General features: G+C 34.4%; 2 protein-coding genes across 3 annotated transcripts; both read left to right on the top strand.

Annotated features, from left to right (window-relative positions):
* Nucleotides 1-164: 164 nt before the first annotated feature.
* Nucleotides 165-9,189, top strand: LOC140049314 (transmembrane protein 272-like). Of its 2 annotated transcripts, XM_072094183.1 has the most exons (7): nt 165-271; nt 791-832; nt 4,150-4,228; nt 4,985-5,095; nt 5,559-5,618; nt 6,821-7,030; nt 7,765-9,189. In XM_072094183.1, exons 1-7 carry the CDS (start codon nt 257-259, stop codon nt 7,956-7,958), a joined length of 711 nt encoding a protein of 236 aa, XP_071950284.1. In that variant the 5' UTR covers nt 165-256; the 3' UTR covers nt 7,959-9,189. The 2 variants fall into 2 exon arrangements, with proteins under 2 accessions (XP_071950284.1, XP_071950285.1); XM_072094184.1 differs by lacking the exon at nt 791-832.
* A 4,088-nt stretch (nt 9,190-13,277) lies between these two features.
* On the top strand, nt 13,278-18,713 carry LOC140050169 (uncharacterized). The gene is made up of 6 exons (XM_072095240.1): nt 13,278-13,382; nt 13,679-13,751; nt 14,001-14,111; nt 14,233-14,292; nt 14,879-15,082; nt 15,430-18,713. Exons 1-6 carry the CDS (start codon nt 13,368-13,370, stop codon nt 15,618-15,620), a joined length of 654 nt encoding a protein of 217 aa, XP_071951341.1. The 5' UTR covers nt 13,278-13,367; the 3' UTR covers nt 15,621-18,713.
* Nucleotides 18,714-24,988: the final 6,275 nt, after the last annotated feature.

The following is a 24,988-nucleotide window of genomic DNA, read 5'->3' as shown; positions in this document are numbered from 1 at the left end:
TGTGTTTGATCATACATTTTTAAATGCTTTTACGTTTGAAATCTTACTTCTTTTGAAGAAATTACGTACATATCGCCCTCTAGAGTTGTACTATTCTTACGTCGCGTTTACACACACACACGAGATCAAAAAGCAGTCATGCATAACTAAGTACGACACAAAACACAGCAGTGGTGCAGCAGAGAACAACAACAAAAAAAGAGGCGGCGCACCTTTATTATTCCTCCTAAACTAAAGACTTTATAACATTTGAGAAATGGAAGTAGAAAAGGTAGTGTTTAACTTGTATTATGGGTTTTTGACTTTTCATTGTATTGAATGTTAGCTTATGTTTCTGTAAAAGCAGCCTAGCTAGACCATGGAGGTATTTATTTTATACCTCCATGGACCATGGCTAGACTGTCTGAGCTAACAAAGAGGGGGCCTAAAAATAACTACTCTATCTAGCCTACACACACAGAGTGTGACCTCCCTGCCTGGTGTGACTGGCAGTGGTAGGCTAATATTATATTATTATATACTACTCTAGGCCTTTAGCAGCCTTCCCATTTTATGAATGATGGATGGCTTGCCTTCTTCTTGTTGTGCTCTGCACTTTAGGTAGCTGAAGACTGAAACATCCATCACGACACGACGAGTAGGTTGGGAATTTACCAAATAGGCCTAGCTAAGCTAGGCTCTATAATATTATTAATTATTATTATTGCTACAAAAGACTAATAATATAATGCTATTAGTTAGCTTAACTAGTATGAGTTTAGCAGTTTTGTATTTAATTTTTATAATATAGCAAGCACTTGCAAATTCTGATGAACAAACAGACACAAAGTTGGTGAGTCCCACCCAGCCTGAAATTTTAAATTTTTTATTTCTTTTCACATTTTTTCTTTTTTTTTCTTCATTTTGTTATTAACAATTATTTATTCTGTGCTTTTTTCATCCTATTATCGTACTACGGCAGAATAATGAGAAGATGTATTGTTTGTGAAATATGAACTAAAAGAATTTACAGGGACCATATCAAAATGATTCTAACTGCAACCATATTAACTACTGTGTAATTGCAGTGTCTGTCTCATAAACCTCTAGCTACATTGAAACATATTAAAATTATGCTTACTGCAGTATAATAGATGCTACATTACCACTCGATCAGTTTCACGAAAGATGATGGCGGCGTGTTATTAAACAACGAAAAATTTAATGACTGAATTACTGTAAACCGCTCTGTACCTGCAGTACAATAATTTTGACATGATTCCTTAGGCCTAATGTTATACAGTATAATGTAAAATATACTAAAAATTTAGTATAAATTTTACTATTTTTGGAAAATGATTTCTTTTTCGATCCAGTTTTTTGTCAAAGTGAATAATTATAATACCTGACATTTTTTTTATACAGTATCTTTAAGTTCTGTTACAAATTGAGGTACAGTAAGACTTCCAAAATATAAAAACAACTTTTAAAATGGCATTTTCTATGTTTATTTTATATTCATGTTTCACTAACAGTACATCTTTACAGTTGGATATGGGAAAATAATAATTAAAAATACCATTTTTTATGACTGATATGGTATGTATTGTCATTGGAATTGTAATTCAATCATGCAGTTCATCCTACACTCTTTGTATTTCTTTTTTACCAAATGAATGAAATTCTTGCATTTTGCAGTTCTTTGTTTATTTTCTCAATCAGCTGCATTTGTGAGGTGCATGAAACTTGGATGTAATTTCATTAATCACATGGATGATCCCTCATATTATTCCACTTCAATTCTTTCACATGCACCTAGTGTGCTGCAGACTGGCTTTAATAATATATCACTAAGGCGAGAATTCTAGGATAATCCATGTCTGCTTAAATTACCATTTTTGTAACATTTTTTATATTATTTTTTTTATGATGTATAGTAAAATAACATTCTGGCATATGTTACTACTTTATGCTTGAGTTTTGCTTTCTTCGGTTTTATTTTGCATTTGATTTTATTTAACATTTGACCAGACTTATTCTAATTGAGTATAAACTCGGACTAAAGCTCTGTCTACACTATCAAACTAGTTTGTGTCCAAATATGGTAGTTATGACATCATGTTCACATATGGGCACATCACATTTTTTTGTCACAAGTTTGATAATAGTGTAGACAGAGCAGAGTTGTACAGTACAGCATCCCTATTCAGGTGACATCCTTATTAAGTGGAATCTTTCCCTTTAAAACAAGAGTCGAGGCAATACAGTATATCTTTCAACACTTGATACAGGACTGCAGGCCAACCCATATTCAGTCAAAACCTCTATTAAGTGGACGCTTTGTTGTGTCCTAAATGTGTCCCCTTAATAGAGGTTCATGTAGACTGTATATTTACAAGGTATAAAATGTCTCATCATACCGTATTTTATTTATCACCAAATATACTGTAATGTAAAAGGAATAAAATATAAAATAAAATATCTCTATATTTATTCAATACTACTCAGTTGTCGGCCCATTTGTCAGCGCAGTTGTCAGAATCAAGCCTGAAATTATGTTATTGTTGTTTATTGATTATGTTTTCATTTTCGGGTTTATTAGCATATTGCTTGAACCATCAACTCTATATTGATTAGTGTTTAAAATTATTGACATCCCAGGCCTCTGGTGTTAGGCCTAGTGCAAAGTGTTTTATTATTATTTTATTTATACTATTATTATTATTATATTATTTTATAAGTTAGCTTTGTATTAAGGCTTTTAAAATTGGATGTCCTGCATACTGTATAAGCAGGAGATTCCTGGTTCAGGGCAGTTTTTGCTCATTCTCAAATTTGTTTTGTTTATTAAAAATAATTAGATTTCCATATACCACTGGGCAGTTAAGATTTTAGATATGGACCTCTGGTTATAGCTTTTTAAGTTAATGCCATGCTTGGACCAGGGAGTTGTAAAATATAATTATTTTACAACTCCCTGCAGTGCTTGGACATATAGTGGATCAACACAGTTTCCATAGTAAACTGTTTACATATGCCTACAGTTCCTATGAAATGGAAGTTATTCCTATTATTATATGATGTCAATATTTACCTTGTTAGTGTTACCATGGAGGTATACCTCCATGGTGTTACTAAAGATCAAACTCATTATTATAATAATGGAAATGGGATTTTTTTATACAATATATCAGCATGTAACTTCCCTGTTTACAGATTTTGAAAAATAGAACTAGTTTTTTTCATACTGTACATGTTAGCATGTGACTTAAGATAACAAATTTTAGAAGTGATACTTTTTTTTTATAGAAAATCGGGAATCTACAGTAGAAATCACAGTAGTATTCACAGTAGTATTATAGTGTAATTATTGTAGGGTATGTTTTATTCTGCATGTATTAAATTACTAAAGGATATTAATTTGCCCTCAGTTCAGCATGACAATTTTCACCTTTTATCCTGTACATTGTTTTATTCTGTTTAAAATATATTTACACATAATAATCATCTTATAATATAGCATACAAATATGTACAGTAATGTGAATTAGTAGTAACTAAGTAACTAAAGAAAATCCTAAAAGATATTGCCAACATAATCATAAATTAATACAAAGAAAAAATATAATAAAACAAATATATTATTACATTCATGAAGTAACACTAGGACACAATAAAAGAAAAAGAAATACATAGACCTTTAGCTCTGTCTCACTATCAAACTTATGATGACAGAAAAATGTGATGAGCTCATATATGGACATGATGATGTCATATCACTACCATATTTAAGCATTTCACTACCATATTTAGGCACATACAACTTTTTTTGTCAAACTAGTGTAGACAGAGCTTAAAATAAAAATAAAATACAGTGCAGTTTTACAATGTAGAGTACCAATACTACAGTACTGTAAATAGTTACTAAATTGAATATCAAAACTTATTTTATTGATAAATTACAATGTTTTTCAATTATTTAAAATTTCTACTTGTACGTTTTTTTTTTAATAATTTGATATTTGTAGTTTCTAAATGTGGGAATTTTTATCATTTAAATCCTGGATGATTCTAATCCAGCTCTTAGAATTTGATGGAAATATTGCAAAATAACCGTTTTGACCTAATTCTAGGAGAAGTTCAAGTTTAATTCTTGTTTCCCTTTCAACAGGATCTGGAACAGGGACCAGACAATCCAAACTATGGAACGGAACAGCCTGCTCCACCTGACTACAATCAAATACAAAAAGGTAAAATTTGTTTAAAGCATTAAAGGTTCGATCGTGTCTGAATGTGTAATTATATTAAATGGTAAATTTTGCTTTCTGATTTTGTTTTTTTTTTCCTATCAATTTTGATTTTTTCTAACTTTATCATCTCTTCATAATAATATTTTCTGACATTTAACAAATCCAAAGATTTTCAATTGCTTGAACATAATGCAATATTAATATAAACCCGCGAAATGTTTATAAATGATATATTTATGAAAGTTTATCTGTGTTAGTGATAATTAAATTATTATGAAAGAAATTAAAGTTAAAATTTATTATAATTAATTATGATAACCTTTCAAATATTTTCAATTTCTCGAACATAATGCAATATAGTAATGTCAAATTAGCCTAATTTATAGACCGTATGATATGTTTGCTGTATAATAAATATTTTATATGTGGTTAAATTTTTATGCTTTTGTCCAACCAACATTTGTAAAATTCATGGATTCTTACACTTATTGCAAAGTAATGTACGTCTTCTTAATTTCTATATATGCGTGTACTTCTGTATGTACATCAACAACTATTCCAACTTCGATCGCCCTTAGGGTGAGAACATTTTTCTGTCCTGAGGACGATCAAAGTAGATTGATCGAAACATCGAGAAGCTCTTTTCAGAACTAAATATACGTGGTATATCGCAAACTTTATCAACATTTGATTTCGCCATGCAATCTTTCAAACAATATTTTCCAACATGGTTTTATTATTTCTTTTGTGTTACAGATGCGCCACCATCATACCAGTCAATCTATGGCGAGATTAAAGAAGCTAAAGCAGGTTCCTCTGGATTGGTTGACTTCCTGGTAAAACTGCTTCTTATCCTACTGAACACATGTAAGTATTAAATTATTATTTTATTTTAATTCCTGTTTTAATGTTTTCCTACAAATGGAGAAGTGAATTTGGGTACACGCCCAGCAACTGGTAGACATATCAGATCCATAGGTTTGAAACCATGTTTTCTTTCTTTATTCTAATCACCTCGTCTTTCAGATGGAGGTAAAGCTCTTGGTCCTATGTATATGCACCATAAAAAACTTTCTATACAATACGAAAGAAGCACAGTGTGATGGTCATGGGCCTGAGGTCTCTGGGAAATAATGTCACCCAGTATAAAAAAGAAATAAACCAAAATCAACCAATCACAATGCATTATTCAAAGTCACACCAATTCTCCATCTAATCAAAACTCAATATTTTAGTAAAGTGTTTTATTAAACATAAAAAATAAGTACATTTGTTGTGTCAACTCAAGAAATCTCACTTTTTTTTTTTTTTCATTTCTTTTTTTTTCTAGTGTGTTGCACCATTATGATGGCGTTAATCCTGGCTGTGCCCATCACAATGATTGTTATAGGTAAGAAAAAAGCTGGTTCATGCTTGTCAATCTAGGCTACTTGGTTCAAATCCAAGATCAGGTTTTCTCATGTGTAAATATTTCCACTGAAAACTTGGACATTATTTTTTTTCAAATAATTTCCTGTATAAATTATTTGATATGTTGTTGAATGTCTGCTAAAATAAATAAAATCAAAATTACAGTATAACAACTAGACTTGCCCCAAGTCTGTATTTATTGTCTTTCTTTTTTTTATTTATTTGTTTTTATTTCGACCGCGATTTTTGTCTGAAAATACAGACTTGTGAAACACGTATAGAAATCGATTTGCAAACCGAAAACATCCGATAAGAATGATGTAGGTTATCATACCTTATTTGGCTATATGGGGCGGGCTGTATGTATGGATTTCGAATCAACCAATGATCATTTTGTTTCAAAATGAAAAAGATCGAGTACGTACGTACAGTGTGCAGTGCTGAATGTACGACGAGACTGAACAACTGTTGAAATATTAAATCGTGTTGCCAAGTTGTTTTGTTTATTAATTGTTTAGTCCTGGCCTAGGCCTCCTTCGTAGGGCTACTCAACTCGTACGTATGACCTGCCAAATAAAACGCCAATCAAGGTACATACCACCACCGACCGGCACACAACAGGGCTACACCACCACACAGAACAGGAAAGGGTCTGAATCTGGGTGGGAATTAAATCAAATTTTCTCCGCATAATAAATGATCCATTCAATGTTTGATTTGGCGGAGAAGCTAGCCTATCATATCAAGACGAGTTTTCATGTTCTTTGGAAAAATCTCATCAAATGTTTACCAGACTACTAGGCATATAAAATCATTTTTAGCCTTCAGAAACTTTCATCAATGTACCCAAGTACACATTGTCTAAACGTAATATAGCGCATGCGCATCGTCTTTAGACGTTGAGTCTTTGAAATTCTGATATATGAATATTAAAACGACGTACGAGTGAGTAGCCAATGGCATGCGGCTGAAACTAGTCAACTGGATAATTTATGCACCAAGAATTCTTGGTGTCAAACCACATGACTTATGCGTGTTTCCCCAGACGGAGTATCCAAACTCAAGTAATGCACGTATGAAACGCCATATGTGCAAAAATATTTTAATTTTTACAGAACTCCGTCTGGAGCCCAGACTATATAACAACAAACTTATACATTTTACTTCTTTTATTGTGTATAGGCGCTGTTTATAAAGATGACTGCCCAGCTCAGGATAAAATACCCATATACCTGATTGTTGGCGGCGCATTTACAATCGCCAAAAACTTAATGGATCTTTGTTCTCGGTGGTCGAAGAGAAGAACTGAAGATGGAGAGGATAATCAGATGTCTAAGCAAGGAGCTTGTAGTAGTCTCTTTGGTTGCTTCCTCTTTGCCTGGTTCATTGCTGGTGAGTTTAGAAGTAGCTTAGTGATAATTATGTGACCAAGCAAGGAACTTGTAGTTACCTCTTTGGTTGCTTCCTCTTTGCCTGGTTCATTGCTGGTGAGTTTAGAAGTAGCTTAGTGATAATTAGGTGACCAAGCAAGGAACTTGTAGTAACCTCTTTGGTTGCTTCCTCTTTGCCTGGTTCATTGCTGGTGAATTTAGAAGTAGCTAGTGATAATTAGGTGTGGATCTCGAATCCAGAATAACTGGTGAGGAAACACGTCCCAAGGAACATAAACATACGTAACTAGTTCTTAATCATATAAAGTGTTCTACAATAATTCCTAATCGCGAAAAGTTTACCGATGTTCTAGGCCTGTAAGAGGATTTTTGTGGTGAAAGACTTTTAATCGAATAGAGTTATGTAAAGTAAAAGACCTGTTATTTTCATTTGTATAACAATAAATACTAGTGCCCAAAATATGATTATGCAGATCTATGCAGCAACGATGGATGTGCCGCAAAAAACGTGTATGGATCACTGCAACGGCAACTATGTACAGTATCCCGATGTTATATGTCTAGACATACCTGGATAGTTAAGTTCTATCTCCGCTATCAAACAAAAAACTGATGTGCCCAAATATGGTAGTGATATGACATCATGTCTAAATATGGGCACATCACATTTTTTGTAACATAAAGTTTTACACATGTGTTTTCTCTCACCAATGTTAATCTTACCCTTTTTTGCAGGAAATGTATGGATATATGGGACCGACCCGAACACCGACAACGTCAACGCGCTTAACTACTGTAACGGAACCTTGTATTACTTTTCGTTTTGGTTGTTGAACTCCACATACATCATACTCGGACTGCTGTGCTGCTGTTTCTGTTGTGCTGCCTGTGCAGCCGGGGTGTCTGGAGGTACCAGTGAAAACAGTTAAATCTTAAACGACGATGTCCTGTCTCGTTGCACCTTTAAGCATGCCTATCAAGATATGTATAATAAATCTATTCTTCTAATATTGGAGCCAAATATTCTATTTTACACGATTTGTGGATTGATAAAATAAAAATTGTCTCATCACAGCATTAGAATAATATCAAGCTTACAGGTAGACATACTATACTGTATATTCTTTGACAATCTTTCTTAAATTCGGTTCAGATTGTCTTGTGTAAATGATGTACAGGGATGTCACCACGCTGGTCGGCGCTGGTCGGCCCCGACCAGCACTCAACATTTCCGACCAGGATTTACAGGCTGCCGACCACCACTATTATTTATTAATCATTACGATATTTATATTAGGCCTAGGCCTTACTAAAATTCGTACTGAAACATTTTACCTAGCACATCGTTAATTACAGACAAGCTAGCCTCATATAGATAAGACAAAAGACTACAGCAAATGTTTCCGTGGTTACGTACATTACTTTATTTGTAACACAATACCAGGCCTACCCTGCCCTGGTATTCATTGTTACAGCTTGTGAGTCATGGCGAACAACGTGCTACACAGCACAGTGTACAAGTTTAAAGTTCACAAAGCGACCATTCAAGCGTTTTATTTTGCACAGATTAAAAATACAAACAAGTACGCAGTAATTAAAAATGTACAACTACATAGACCCAAACAAAATAATTTTTAATTGCTGAATGTTTTGTCACCCTGCTTTAATTATATTATGTTACTAGTTTTACATTTTTGTACTCTACGAACTATTAAAAAAAATAAAAAAACATGCGCATGGTTCAGTGAGACCCGGCAAGTTCGTTCGTTAATGTTCGTCGAGCATGGTACAATAATTACACGTCCCTGGATAAACACGTGTCTGTTCTTGCCGGCCATGCACTACATGCTTGCCGCACAGTTGTGAAACAAAAAATCCGGAATTCGCGAATACGCTAAATAAGGAAGCGCCTGTTTTTGTGGAATTCAGATTTTGGGGCATCTATCTAAGCCTTGGCTAGGCCTAGTAGTGGTCGTAGTGTCTACCAAGTCTAGGCCTAAGCCTGACGCGAACTATTGCTATTCATTTCGTATGCGTTTTTTTGTTTTCGCGAATATTAACGGCGACTCCCCGGTGGTACAAGGTTAGGCCTAGACCTGACGCAATTTGTTGTTATTTATTTTCATAATTCTTTATGTTTCGCTAAAATAACGACAACCCCCGGGGGTATACCCCGGGGGGGTGTACCCCCCCCCCCCCCCCCCCCCCCCCCCCCCCTCCGGGCGGAATTTGCCGACCAGCACTCCAAAAAGCTGGTGACATCCCTGGATGTAAGATTATAACTGGAAAGCTTCCATATTTGTACCTTATATTAAACTCGGATTGAAATTCCAATTTAACACTTTGTTGGACAATGAGGACATTTCTTATTTATTTATAAATGATATTTTTATTATATACTTAGAAGCAGTATCTATATATTTCTTATCATGGACTTGATGAATTTGATTAATTACAAATTTATATTCTTTTGTAGTAAATTATATATTTATTTCTATAATGAATGTCATAATCTTTATTTATTATAGTACACATTTGATGATCATGATAATTTAGGTTTATATATCAGAATGCCAAAAAATTAACAAAATATACTAAAGGTTAGTTTATTTAAAACAATGACGTAAGCCAACAGATGGTGCCAAAGCTATAGACAGTAGTAAACAGAATACATTCTGTAAATAAGATGCATTCTGTAAAAAACAGAATACCGTGTTAAAATCAGTTGAATCTCTAGTTTTGATTATGCTAGAGAATACCTCTATGCCTCGTACATTAATAATACTAAATATTTCAACTCATGACAACTTATATTTTAAATATTGTAATATGTTTTTATTCCATTGAATTTGTATTCAGTCTTATTTTATATACCGTATATTTATTAATTATACTATTGCACTCTAAAGTATTCAACTCTCCACTATTGCACATTACACTATTCAATCATGTAAATGTAATAGGTTTCACGGCTCACACACACCCTTTCATACAGTTTTTAGATTTCCTTCCATTTGCTCTAACCATAAAATAGGTGTTACTCTTTTGTTCTACTGAACCATTAATAAATTGTAATTGAAATTCCAAAAGTTCAACAATTCCACCAAAGAAAACATTTATAGGGAAATAAACAAGAATTAATTTTTTATTTTATTTCAATAAATATCGGCCACTGTGTCTGATCAGTAAGTTCAAATCGAAAAGAAGCTTTAATAGCCTTAGTTAAATTTAAAATCAGAAAAATATTTTGGTAAAATTTATTAGAATCGTGACAGACCTGCTATAGCAAGGGTGAATCAAGAGGGTAGCGCTAGTTTTTACAGAATAATAATATATGAAAAAATCCGTGTTTCGCCCCTTTCTTTTTAATAGTTAACATTTAATCATAATTGCAAACTGAATTTATTTGAAGTGTTTTGTTGTAGAATGCTTTTATAAATTTTTCATTTTTGTTAAATAAGTTTTTGTTTATTTAGAAAGGGTGTTTTTTTTCTCTCTATAATCAATATGTTTGATCTACACCAAAGGCGTGTCTTATATTCATCCTAAATAGAAAGTGTTATGTATATTTAGAACTGTATTTATATCTTAAAATATTAAATGTATATTTTGTATCTGTGGCAGTAGTAAATAGAATAAACAAATTATGAATCGGTGGTAATGTAATTCTTAATTAAAATTCATTTACAAACGTTTAAATAAAAATTCTGTAAAAAATATCATTTTGGTGTTCAATGTTGTTTGATTTCCAATCCAAATATCTAGCTCCCGATAAAAGGCTTCCTTCTCATCTAACTGTAATTGCCACCCTGTGAATTCGTCGTTGCTGGTCTTTAGTCACGTGCAAATGCGACTCTAAAGCTCATTATTTCGGTCAGTTGGCTGGTCGGCCATTCGGTCGGTAAACACTAACTCAAATTTGTGCACGCTACTGGGCCAGCCATGTATTGGCCTTGTTCTTTCCAGAAGTTGGTATAACCAGACCTTTAACCAATCAACCAATTGACCATCAACTAGGAGTCTTGAGTCAAAGAGGGCAGCTATTTCTACATTGTTACGCAAAAGCTCTTTAGCAATGAATGCACTTCTTTCTGGTCTAATTGAGTGAAGTGGTAGGGGTGTCCATCATCGACCGTAAGTTCCATGTTGCTACATAAAACTTTCACATTCTTCTCTGTTTTCTTTGTATGCCACTCATCTCTTCCCCTGAGTCTGAATTATTTTCCCAGTACTTAAATACCACCCATTTGTCACCTGGGTGAGGAGTAGTAAAGTGGATAAAGAATGCTCAAGGACTGAACTGACCGGACCGAAGCTTGAACCCACAACCTCTGCATTGCTAGTCCAATGCCCTAACTCATAGTGGCCCATAAAAGTGTATGCTTAGATACGTCATTATTCAAAGTGTTTATCTGAGTAAAAAGACCAGGGTGAGATTATATTTCAAAGGAGTAAACTGAAACTAAAATGAGATATAAATAATTAAACTGTTTATAATTGTGATCCTAGGCCTATTCTATTCTTCTAACGACCATACAAGGTGAATACCAAGCACAATGACATCACAAAAGGTAAGATTATTATTAGCTTAACCTTCCATAAGGAATCGCATGTGAAACTCATGAGATATGCCGTATTACGGAATGTGCCTATGATACAGGTTAAATATTGTCATATGTGCAGATACAGCACTGGGTTGGAATCTGGTGCATCCCCAAAGAAGATTATGTTGTTTCATTACTATACGTAATAAGCGTGTTCTTCTTCCTCAAGATTATGATGCTATGTTTTTTTTTAATTACTGTAAACATGACCACGCTTGTTATAGTTATTTTATTTTATAATTCATTTATTTGGTTTTGGTATTTTAAGGATCTATTTACATAGTTGAATGTCCTACCGAAGGGTACATACCGATATATCTTATCGTTAGTGGAGCATTTGCATTGGTTGAATATATGATTGCTATCTACCTGTATCTCGTACAAACCAATAAAAAATTACTGGCCAACATACATGATGGTAAGATTGACATAAACGCACATATCAGACGTACAATTGCTGGTACATTTGTTGCGTTGTCGTAGGGCTCTATATATTTACTTGGTTTATTGCTGGTGAGTATAGGAATTTTTTACTATACTATATCTAGAAAACTCAGATATATCTGAGATCTGAGTTTTCTAGACCCTATTATGTGTACTGATTTGGTGTATAGGGTGTTCGTTTTCTCTAGTCACAAATATTGGAATAGGTGATAGGAGCTTTCGATTTTTGACGACCAACCTAGGTCGGGTCAATCGATGTGTCGTCGTTTTGTGACCTGAACCTTAATTCATCAAACCTGTGTCTAGGTGGGAAGCGAGTAATCACGTCCCAATGTTCCTGCATGCAAATATGAATTAACGTAGTTATCATTATCGTTTTTAGGAAATGTGTGGATTTACGGAACTGACGTAAATACTGATGATGTCCGGACAGATAACTATTGTAATGGAACTGTCTACAAGTTTGCTTTTTTGGCTGACAAATGTCACTTACATCTTAGCGGGTTTATCTGCTGTTGTCAAATGTTGCAAGATTTGCCAAACGCTGTACAAGAATTATATATAGATTATAGGTGTGCTACAAATTGCACTCCTCAATACATTCAGGGGTGCTGTAGGTGTGCTGTTTGTATGTTGGTGTGTAGAAGTTTATCAAATTTAAGCGTGTTGTAAATCACACTCCTCAAAGGGCAGTTTCAACTTTTAGGAGTGTTAGGTGAGTGATCACACTCGCTCGCCTTAAAAGACAAGGCCTGATATAGCTAATGGTGTTTTGGCAGCGTTTTTTAAGGCAGTGGGGTACACTCTGAGAGATTCCGCTCCGAGAACCCTTTAATTTTGCTTGACTTTTTCTTGTAATTTAGATAGAGAAATCTTTCAGGAGTCATTGATATTTTCAATAAAAGTAGACATTTACACAGTTAATAGTTAATGATTTAGTGATTAAATTTAATTTAGATGTAAAAATTTACAAATATATATACTGCTTGTAACAATAAAAATAAATAAATACAAATTGAAAGCTAAATACGTATTTAAAATGTATTTTTGTATGACCGTTACACTTTTTTTTATAAAGTTACCACCCAATATCAGTGGTCTGCTCTCTAATATAATGATTGGTGGCAGCAGAACAACGAATTAAATTATTGCGATGCGCTTGAGCAATCAACAAAAATAACAGAACCTACCACCTAGGCCGGTACTGTATGACTGGCGGGAAAGTCGTGTAGTGTGGGTGGGGGCTAGGCTAAAGTTTGGTTAGCGGCTGAGCTATTTTAAATAACAGAAATGGAATTAGCAATGGTCAGTTCGTTTATTTTAAAGTATATTGATGGGTTAGCTTACTAGCTAGGCTAGGCCAAGTATTTAGTAAAGTTCTAGGCTAGAGGCCATGGCATATAGAGATATTATAATCTCTATGATGGCTAGGCCCTAGCCTAGCTGGCTAGCTAAGCTAGGAAAGACACATCACACACAGGCTGGCCTTATAGGCTAGGCCTAGATTTGATAGAACTTTAGCCAGCTGACATGGCCAATATAAAAATGTACTGATTTATAAAGTGCTAGTCCCGTTCTTATATCCCTTCCCCTACATACAGGATTCAGACAACCCACCGCCAGGATATTGGCGTCAACAATCTGCTCCACCAACTTATGATCAAGTACAAAAAGGTAATTTCCAAAACTAAGTACACTATTAACATTAAAATGTTATAAGATAAATTAAAGTACACAGTAAATTGAAGCCTCTGTATAACTATTTTATATTAAAAATATGTAAAAATAATAGTGCTAATCATGGAGGTATAAAACAGACCTCCATGTGCTAATTAAATATCAAATAGTGCTGAAGGGGAATTGTACAATGGAATGCCTTTACGATCAGTGAATATATAAAAATTTATCTTTGATTATTTGTAGATGCGCCACCATCGTACCAGGCAATTTTCGGTGAGATTAAAGAAGCCAAGGCTGGTTCATCAGGAATCGTTGAGTTTCTTGCAAAGATTGTAATGATATTGTTAAAAACATGTAAGTTATAAATTGCTGTGAAACCACAACACTGAAAATATGTTGTTGAAACGAACAGTGATGTTTGAGGTGTCCCCTGAAATATTTATATCACATTTATATATATTTTTTCCTTTCTTAGTTGCCTGTACAATAATGATGGGAGTCATTCTAGCTATTCCTGTTGCCATGATTGTAATTGGTAAGTTTACTTCAAAAAGTCATAGAACTTTTTATTTTTTTTTAACTTTTATTTCATTCCATTATAAAATCCAGTATAAAGGTACAACAAAATTTCTGAAAGATTTTTTAATATGATCGTTTCGCTTCGTTTTTTTCTAAATTTACAATGTGTTTTTCAGTGTGCCTTTTTTTATATACTTTATCAACCTCAGTTTTATACAATAGACACAATGCAAACTTATTGTGAATGATTATTATACTTAGTCCGCCGGGACATACTCGAACTTATATGACTAGATTCCTCCATAACTTCCTATCTGCCATTGTGACAGCCAGTTCCTCTCTCCGGTGTCCATCTCTCTAGTGTCTCTAGTACAGTACATCAATGTATGCGAGTGCTGGCCTTGTATATTAATTATTATCCATAAAATCCAACAAATATTGCTGACATTGGTAATATGTAAGAACATGATTTGAAACTGAATAAAGTAATCGCCTATTCTCGCGGCCTGACAACACGTTTACCTACTGCATGTTAATTCAATCCATCACATCAGAATAATGTCTTTTTCGAGAAAAAAGATTAAAATTAATCTGAATTTTAGGCTTAACTTACAAAAATGACTGTCCCGGAGAGATGTACATTCCAGTTTACCTGATCATTGGCGGCACCTTCACAGTTCTAAAAATAGTCATAGATCTTTGGGTGCGATTGACTACGTGGCGGGATCAAGAGAGCAGTAATACTGCCAAACAAGGGCTGTTCACGCATCTTGTTGGATGTTTTCTTTTTGCGTGGTTTATAGTGGGTAAGTTCAAATTATTCACAATATTATAGGATTGTGTTTATATTATGGGATATTCTTGTTAAATTATTATGTGATATTCTTGTTATATGAATTATTAAGGAATAGTCTACAGTATTTTATTATGGGATATGAATATTTTATTATGGGATATTGTTTAGTGTTATTGGATATTGCTATATAATATTATAGGATATTGGTATATTTGCTATATCTGCTTAATTTTAGTAGAAATGATTTTTATATAAATGTAAACCTTTTTTGTTTTTTTTTTCACAACAGAGCATATCACAACTTTTGCACATGCTCCCAAACCATTACTGTAGAAAGTTTAATTCCTTGTTTTTCAGGAAATATGTGGATATACGGAGGCAAAGTTGATACCCGTGATGTTTACGCTGACAACTACTGTAGTGGTGTCGTGTACTATTTTGCGTTCTGGCTAAACACTGCCATCTATATTACTATGGGTTTGTTTTGTTGTTGTATTTGTTGTACGGCTTACATTGTCGGGGAAGAGCCTGGAACAAATGCTGTATGAGAATGTTATGTAAGTGAGGTGCTATATTCAACTGAGGAAATTCACCCTCTTTGGTGGATTTACATTGGGGCCTTGGTTTTGAAGAAGGGGTGTCTAGACATGCCTCATATTTTAAGATATACCCATTTTATTTTTTACAAAAATGTTGAATATTTGCTTTGTAGTCTGTGAATGCCAAAGGCAACTGTGTCATATCGTACTACAGTATTTTAACAAGTTGTATTTTTTCAAACCCACCGTGTTCACATTCAAACTACAGTACTACAGTATTTTAAACAATTTATTTTAATAAAAAAAACATTACAACACACCAAATAACATATTCAAATATTTGGGCTGTCATTAGCATAAAGTTCAACATTAAAACTACAGTACTACAATACAAGAAGTATTATAGACAATTTGTTTTCATAAAACATTAAAATACACCAAATAGCATTAAATGAATAGTTTTAACTAAAATACAGTAAATTTAGAGATTCAACTGTAACCCACCAAAACAGGGCAGGGCCTATAAAATTTAAGAATTTCCTAAAGCATTTATTGAACAGTAAACTTAGGTAGAAACATATCATGAACAAAGTAAAGTAAATCACATTTTTTTTTCAAATGGAAAGGGAACTTGAATTTCGTTCCGACACATAATAAGGATGTAAGCGCACCGCAAATAATTAGACCAATCACTACGCGATGATCAGCTAAACTGTCACTTGTGATTGGTCAACTCATTTGATGTTGCATCTATGTGAATGTGTCCGTAAGAACCATTAATTCATATATATATATGTATCTGGCACTGTTAGCCCCAAAAAATGTAGGCATATTGAAACACATTTAAATAAACATATTGCTGCATAATTATGTAGTATCTTTTTTTTTTAAACAATACAGATCATATGTACTGACCAAAATAATTCGGAGAAAAAACCTTTACAAATATATTTTAATAATTTCTTTTAGATATGTGCAATGTTATAAATTCATAATATTTAAAACATTTGGTGCTTTTATTTATTCATAAATGTATTATTTATTTGGTAAACCATATATGGTATTTATGTACATATTATAGTTATTATTTAAAATAAAATGTACTTTTTATTTATACTAGGAGACACTGAATATTTCAATACACTTTTTTTCAATATAAAATGTAGTGTATATTTTTTCCCAGGCTAATATTTTCTCCGTGTTCAAAGACTTTTATTTAATCTTAATTGTAACTGCTGGTCAGTAATAGCAATTAGCGCATGCAGCCAATACTATATATTGTGTATATTTAACTGTAGTATTTTTATTCAACTAACTATGCATTGCCTATCTAGCAAAACTCCGGATTTTACACACATCGTTGTGTACACCACAGAAAACGCCGGTGTTGACGACGCCTCGGTGGTGTATGTAAACTCCGGCGTTTTGTTAGGCGATGTGACGTTGTGCACACAACACCAAACGCCGGTGTTGACGACGCCTCGGTGGTGTATGTAAACTCCGGAGTTTTGTTAGGCGGTGTGAGGTTGTGCACACCACACCAAACGCCGGTGTTGACGACGCCTCGGTGGTGTAATGAACTCCAAAGTTTTGTATAGGCGATGTGACGTTGTGCACACAACACAAAACGCCAATGTTGACGACGCCTTGGTGGTGTATGTACCCTCCAAAGTTTTGTATAGGCGATGTGACGTTGTGCACACCACACCCAACGCCGGTGTTGACACCTCGGTGGTGTATGTAAACTCCGGAGTTTTTTAGGCGGTGTAACGTTGTGCACACCTCACAAAACGCCGGTGTTGACGCCTCGGTGGCGTACAAAGTTGTGTATAGGCGATGTGAAAGGGTGTACTGTACCAGGGTCCCATGCTATTACTAATAATATAATTATATTTGCATAAAATCATATTCTAGTCACACTTATTGAAGTTTTCCTACTAAAAAAGTGTATTAAGAATGTTTGTTGGTTGTTCTCAAATTTTATTGATAGCAGCTTAGATGATTTAGAAAATACTAATATGAAATATTAATAATAATTAATAATAATGTTTTTATTGTATGTATCGTAAACTATAATGTTTTATTCTAAGAATAATGTTAAAGTGTTATTAAAGTGGTTTTTATAGTACTTAATGTATTGCGATGTTGAACATATATATACAATAATAAATGACGTAATGATTTGGAGCTACTAATGACTGATTTTTGTTATTGAATATATGTATCTGTATAAGAAAAATCAAGAATAGGGGACATTTGGTGAAAACATACAATTTCTCCTGAACCTCATTTGTCAATGCAGCCTAAAATTTGCTCTGGGTAGACTCTTTTTGGAAATTCCGCACGTTTCAGTTATTATCTCTGATTTGTGTACCATGGACCTATCATTCATCCATCATGATTACGCAATAGATACTAGTCCACGGTGTTATTTTGCAACAGAAGAAATATCTATGCCGGTGACCACCGAAACACCCATGAGATAAGTTATCTTATAGCACAAAGTAAAAAACATTTCCGAATTTAAAGTAGAAGAAACATTTCAATATACTTTATTATTGTTTACATGAATTTCAACCTGCTGTTTTTATTTTTTTATTGAAAATTGAATATCTGACCACATGTTTATTATCGATCACATAACAATAATACCAGTTGGATTATTGCGCATAAATAAACAATTTGTTTTGGGGAATTCCATAAGAGATAAATAAATGATGGTATGGAATTCCCAAGTAAAGTTTTGGTTGCACTATTTTTGTTGGGTCTAATGTCTAGGCCACGTCATGGTTAGGATAGTTTATATTTAAGGAAAACACCACCAATTACATCATATCGCAAACATGCCTCGCAAATCGCAAACTGATGAAGCGGGTTATTGCGAATGTTTTGCTGGAGTCCTCTTTTTCGTACTAATAATCGTGTTTTACAATGGCAATGCCAATGAAACAGTGCAATCTTTAGAATTCGACGAATCTCGACATGCTGATACATTGTGCATAATTGAAATGTCAAAAAACCCTATTCAATATCGATGTGCACAGGCATACTCTGATGGATATCAGACGCAAGAATCGTGTAAGATGACGCAATGGATCGACTGAATGGACAAACTGTTCTCGCACATGTGGACCGTTTGGAACAAAGAATAAAACACGTAGCGTTCTTGTAGACGCTGATTACAACGGTGTTTCCTGTCCACCTGAACAAGAGATAGAGACCTGCAATCGCTATTGCCTCAATGGTGGAGTTATCAATTTAGATGGCAGTCCTCCGTATTGTTCTTGTCCACATGGTTACGCTGGAGAGTGCTGTGAATATCATGTACAAGACTGGTGTAAGATGACGCAATGGACTGAATGGACAAACTGTTCGCACACATGTGGACCAGGCGGAACAAAAAGAAGAACACGAAGCGTTATTGTAGACTCTGGTTACAACGGTTTTCCCTGTCCACCTGGACAAGAGGTAGAGGCCTGCAATCGCTATTGCCTCAATGGTGGAGTTATCAATTCTGATGACAGTCCTTGTTCTTGTCTAGACGGTTACACTGGTGAGTGCTGTGAATGTAAAGTGCAGGACTGCAAAATGACAGAATGGACTCCATGGTCAGATTGTCAAGTCATCAAAGGCGCTCTAGGACGGCAATTTAGAACACGTACAGTCGAGATACTACCCAAATGTAATGGATTGTCATGTTCTAATGATCGACATCAGAACCGTACATGTCCAGTTTGCCAGAACAATGGACAGTTATAACCTTCAAAGTACGTATGCAGATGTCCTACTGGTTTCAGTGGTGACTTCTGTGAATACAAAGATTGCGAGTGGAACCACAGAAGTAACGGGTATCCGTGTAAAACGACATCGCAGACGGGTAGGCCGCCTTTAGGAGTTCAATCTAGATCAGAAAAGGCGAATACGGAGAAGCTCCGTAGGCGTAGGCACAACAACTCCGTCATCCCGCAAAATTGGCACTGGTTAGCTTCGCTTCCGTTTTTAGTTAGTTACGTAATTCGCCTGGATTAAAATTGTAATTAACTATTTTAAGTTTAAATTTGTTTATTTCTCATGGTGCTCATGATTTAACTATATCTCCAATTGTCAAGTTACTACGGTGTATCTTTTCGAGGTTAGAAATTCAAAATTAAGCGAATCATTACAAAAGTTCATGAACATGTTTTTTTTATTTTGTACTGTTTAAGATGTATTTTTCGCCTTTTTTTCAATTTTCAAGTTGTTTATATATAACTAAATTAGTGTATCTTTACAGTTTGTTATTCTATTGATTATGGCAGGTGGTGATCATGTTATAATTCCTGGTTCTTTTGTATAAACAAATTGTAGGCCTATTACGGTATGATTTGTGTTAATTGTGTAGGCCTACTTGCGAATTTATTTTAATAAAATTTAATCAATCATATTACTTTGTTCTACGCAAATGAAGTGCTCTAGTTATTGTGTTTTTTATGTTTTTAGTATTTGATTCGTAGTCGGCGTCGTCGGTTTTTGTCTGTAAACTAGATTCCGGCTGAAATATTTACCTTTTTACCAATTTTTAAATACTTGATATTACTATCCAGTTCCGTATCAAGAGGTAAGATAAAGAGCGCACTCTTTCAGAAGAATTACTTTCTCGACAATTAGGCCTATGACTGTTAAAAGTAAACATTGACGGGATAAAAATGTTTAAATCAACTAGTATCATCATAAACATAATAACAACAGTGTTATCAATATAACCGTGTAAGTAGATACAATACCCCTTTCACACCAAAACAGCGGGACGTCAACTCCGGGGTGTCTCCGGAGTTTTGCTTTTGGTGTGAAAGGGGTACAATACCATCGCGTGTTTAGATACTGTATGTGTATACATTATTTTAAGGTAGCATTCGTACATTGTAACGTTAAAAGGCATTTTTCAATACTTGTTTTTTCCCGCCAAATTGGACGCCATATTGGATTTTGGCATGATGATGTCATCGTTGTCGACTCGATTCATTAACTACTATGAGAAGAGTTATTAAAGTAAACCTCTGCTAATTTTAATCATTATAACAAGTGACACAAACCGTGAATTGGTTTTCCCTATCCCTTAATATATAGGTATTTGTGTATGTTCATGGAACTATAATATTATAGTTCCATGGTATGTTATTTAAAATTTAGTGCTATAAAAAATGTTGCCCACAAGACCCTAGGATGGGTTTTTTTCTTCTGATATTCTCTATGGTATACTCTATCAGAAAAACCAAAATTTGTACTGCACCCAGGCTAATCATTGCATCGTTCTCCATGACGACCGGATCACATTACAAATAATTGCAATAACATTACTAAGAGGACGAGTGCGGTTTTAAAAAGTTTAATACAATGTGTACGGTACATTTGTATAGGTCTATTGCGTTGTTGAACATAATTATAATAAATATAAATAATGATTTGGAGGAGTTATTCAGTTAATGAATGATTGTCATTAAATATTATCTGTACGTAAGTCGGTTTGTGTTTTTCAACTTTCTAACAATAAGGGCAGAAGTGATTCAACAGAAATGTTCAATTGGGTATATTAAATCACGTGATGTTTTTTGTTGGTTATTATTGGTTTGGGCCTAACAATAAGTTGTGTAGAAATTCCAAAGGATCTTCTGATTTGTTTCGAGGTTTAACGAACCATTTCATCATTTGTGATCAACTGAAAATACCAATAATATTAATTGCCATACTACCTACAATGCCTGCTCGCAATTACCAACAATGTTTTCGGCGTGGATTTTGTGTGATCGCCAGTATCGTAATATTTTTAATTTTGCTTCCGTATATCAGCAATTTCCTGTTGTATATAAGAGATCTATTCCAGGGTGGAAACTGGAGGATGACGACAGAATGGACTGAATGGACACCGTGTTCAAATAAATATGGACTAATTGGAACAACAACAAGAACACGTAACGCTAAAGATTGTGTTTCTCCTCCATGTCCACCTGAAGATCAAGAAAGGTTCTGCAATATTATAGATTTTGTCTATATTTTTTTGTTATGTTTTTTTATTTTGTTTGTTAGGCTAAGATTGTATAGATAGATGCCCACATAACTGAGAACACCTGTGAGTTATGTACTAGCCGGTCTGTGCACCTTAAATTGCTGGTAAACGGAATGCAGATATGTGGGTTTTGCTCTTTCTGGATTTTGTAGATTTTAGATTCACGGATTTTTTTTCTCCTTTGGATGGATATGAACACTAAACGCAAAAGACATCTTATTGATTGATCGATTGATTGATGTTTGGTATTTATTTCAGTTACCTGCAAAGTAAATTGTTTGCCTATTGGTAACCATCTCTAGTTTGTTACAATGAAGCAACTATGTTATATAGGACTATAAGACTATCCGGTATCCGGTATCTCATCCGATAAACAATCGTTAAACACAGCCACACCACCATATCAAGAAGAACAGCAGATATGAATATAAAGTTAATTTCAATCCTGAGCCGCAACAAAAAAATAACAAGATCACGAACAAGAAATGTTATATGGTTCACCCTCTATTTGGCAGAAACGTATCCTCTAACATTGGACATAAGTTTCTGCACTTGCTCAATGGATGTTTCCATTGTGAGCACAAGCTTAGCAAGCACACTCACTCTCACTCAAATTAAGCTATAGTTGTATGCCGATGTCAACAGCATAATCAGTGCACACACAACAAATCAGTACCAGCCAAAGAAAAAATAAACCCTTTGGACATTGCTACAAACGAATGTAACTGCTGTGATAAAAGCGAATGCCCTTTACCTGGAAAGTGTCTCACTCACTAAAAGCGTGGTGCAAGCTACCGTAATTAGAAATGACAATAAGAAACATATAATTATAGGTCTAACCAAAAACCAATTCACCAAAGTTCATTCCGTAATTCTAGTAAAAGAAACAGCATCGAATTAAGCAAAGTACATTTGGAACCTCAATGACTCTAATGTATAATTCCATTAAGTGGAAAATTATATAAGAAAATGTATGCCTTATTCAAATGCAATACGTGAAAAATATTTGTACGCAATGCTCCTTCATGAAGTCTGAGGATGAGTGCTACACATTTTTTTTTAAATAATAGAAATTAAAATTGATTAAAAGGAAGTAATTTAAAATTAACAACACGGAATACCAAAATATTTCAATGTTACACGAGTTTTTGGTTGCGTTTTATCACAAAGCATCACTATGGATACAAAAGCGATTATGTCTGATTATTACAATAGATAGGTGGAAACAATAGGAACCGAACGAAAACGGTTGTTATACAGAAACTAAAAAAGAAGAAGTCAGGCGTGTAAAATATGTCATTTTCCAATGTATTAAGTTGTTTTCAATGTGTAACTGCTAGTACCTGTATCTATTATTATGTATACGGATAATTTCCCTGAGCTATTTTTAGATTAGAGCAGGTCATGGTTATGGTATATTACGTTTTAAAAAATAGCATTTTGGATTCAATTATAATTAAGCTTACCATTTTAAAAAATAACATCAGGCCTATAATTATTATGCAGGTATTCAACTCTTAATCACAATCTATGATAATAGACAGGCCTAGCTTAGCGCAACTGTCCCTCAACAAATGTTCCTATTTTATCATTTTTAGTCGATTTTCCATTATATTATTCTTATTGGGGAGTCATAATTATAATTCATTGAGGATCTAGAAATCTAGAAAAACATGGATAGACCTAATATTGGGTTTTATTAGTATTTATTCCGGAAATGTTGATTCGGTTTTTATCCACATAAAACAATCAATTAGCCTCACCGTATACTTTATTTTAAATGATAATTTTCTCTTTCATTATTTGTTGTTTCCTGTTTATTTTTATATAACTTTTGTTTAGTCCGTAATTAGTTTATCTTCCATTTGCTTTAATTATTGTTTTTAAATGTTGTTTAAATACTTTTAGTAACAAGTTAGTTACAATACACGAATTCATTCAATATTTCCCTATACTCTGGCCTCTATTATTAGCTTGGATGGGAATTTCCAATGTTGTTGTACTATTCTTGTCAGTCGACCACGTCACCGTTTTTATTGTCGTTTATAATAAGAAAAATACCACCTTTAATTGGCATACCTTTACTACCATATACAAGGATGCATAATAACTACAATGATGACGAATGTCGTTGTGTATGCTTCATTTTGGTTGTAGGCGGCCTATTATGCTTAGGCGTATGGTACATACGCGTCAAAGATAATGACACAACATCCAGAAATCGATATGATGATACAGGAGGACCTAGAGCATATACTAGAGACTGTCAATTTTCTCGCTGGAGTGAATGGTCAAGTTGTGCAAATCCATGTGATGGATATACTTCCAGATCAAGAGAATTTGTACGATATCATTCCGATTGCGACGGAGAAGAGAAGAGAAGGGAAGAGAAACATTGCAACACAATGTGCAGAGGATATAATAGACACTCTATTCAATGCCAGTGTCCATATGGATACGTTGGTGAGTGCTGTGAAAATAAGATACGAAACTGCAAGATGACAGAATGGACTGAATGGACAAATTGCTCTCATACATGCGGACCGTTTGGAACAAGGAAAAGAACACGTAGCGTTCTTGCAGAAGCAAAACACGGTGGTTCTCCCTGTCCATCAGAACAAGAGATAGGAGAGACGACCTGTAATCGTTATTGCCGTAATAATGGTAAAATAATCAACGGCAGTCCATCGTCTTGTTATTGTCAAGAAGGGTACACTGGTGAGTGCTGTGAAAATAAGATACGAAACTGCGAGATGACAGAATGGACTGAATGGACAGAATGCTCTCATACATGCGGACCGTTTGGAACAAGGAAAAGAACACGTAGCGTTGTTTCAGATGCTGAATTTGGCGGAGTTCCCTGTCCATTAGAACAAGAAAAAGAGTCTTGCAATCGTCATTGTAATAATGGTGACATTGTCAATTCAGGATCCAGATCTCCGTTTTGTTCTTGTCATGAAGGTTACAATGGTGAGTGCTGTGAATGTAAGGTGCAGGATTGCATAATGACAGAATGGACTCCTTGGTCAGATTGTGACGTCATCGAAAATGCTCGTGGTCAGCAAATTAGAACACGTACAGTCGAGATACCACCCAAATGTAATGGATTGTCATGTTCTAATGATCGACGACAGACACGTTCATGTTCACTCTGTCAGAACAATGGACAGTTAGAACCTTCAAAGTACGTATGCAGATGTCCTACTGGTTTCAGTGGTGACGTCTGTGAATGTAAAGACATAGACTGTGAATGGAGTCAATGGAGTAGCTGGTCTCCGTGTGAACCCACACAACTGGGAGCAATTCAGTACAGATCCCGAAATGTAATGCATGA

This window comes from Antedon mediterranea, chromosome 5 (genome assembly GCF_964355755.1).
Source record: "Antedon mediterranea chromosome 5, ecAntMedi1.1, whole genome shotgun sequence".
Classification (NCBI taxonomy): Eukaryota; Metazoa; Echinodermata; class Crinoidea; order Comatulida; family Antedonidae; genus Antedon; species Antedon mediterranea.
The sequence above is the reverse complement of the archived record's forward strand: the minus strand, read 5'-3'. Positions and strand labels throughout refer to the sequence as shown.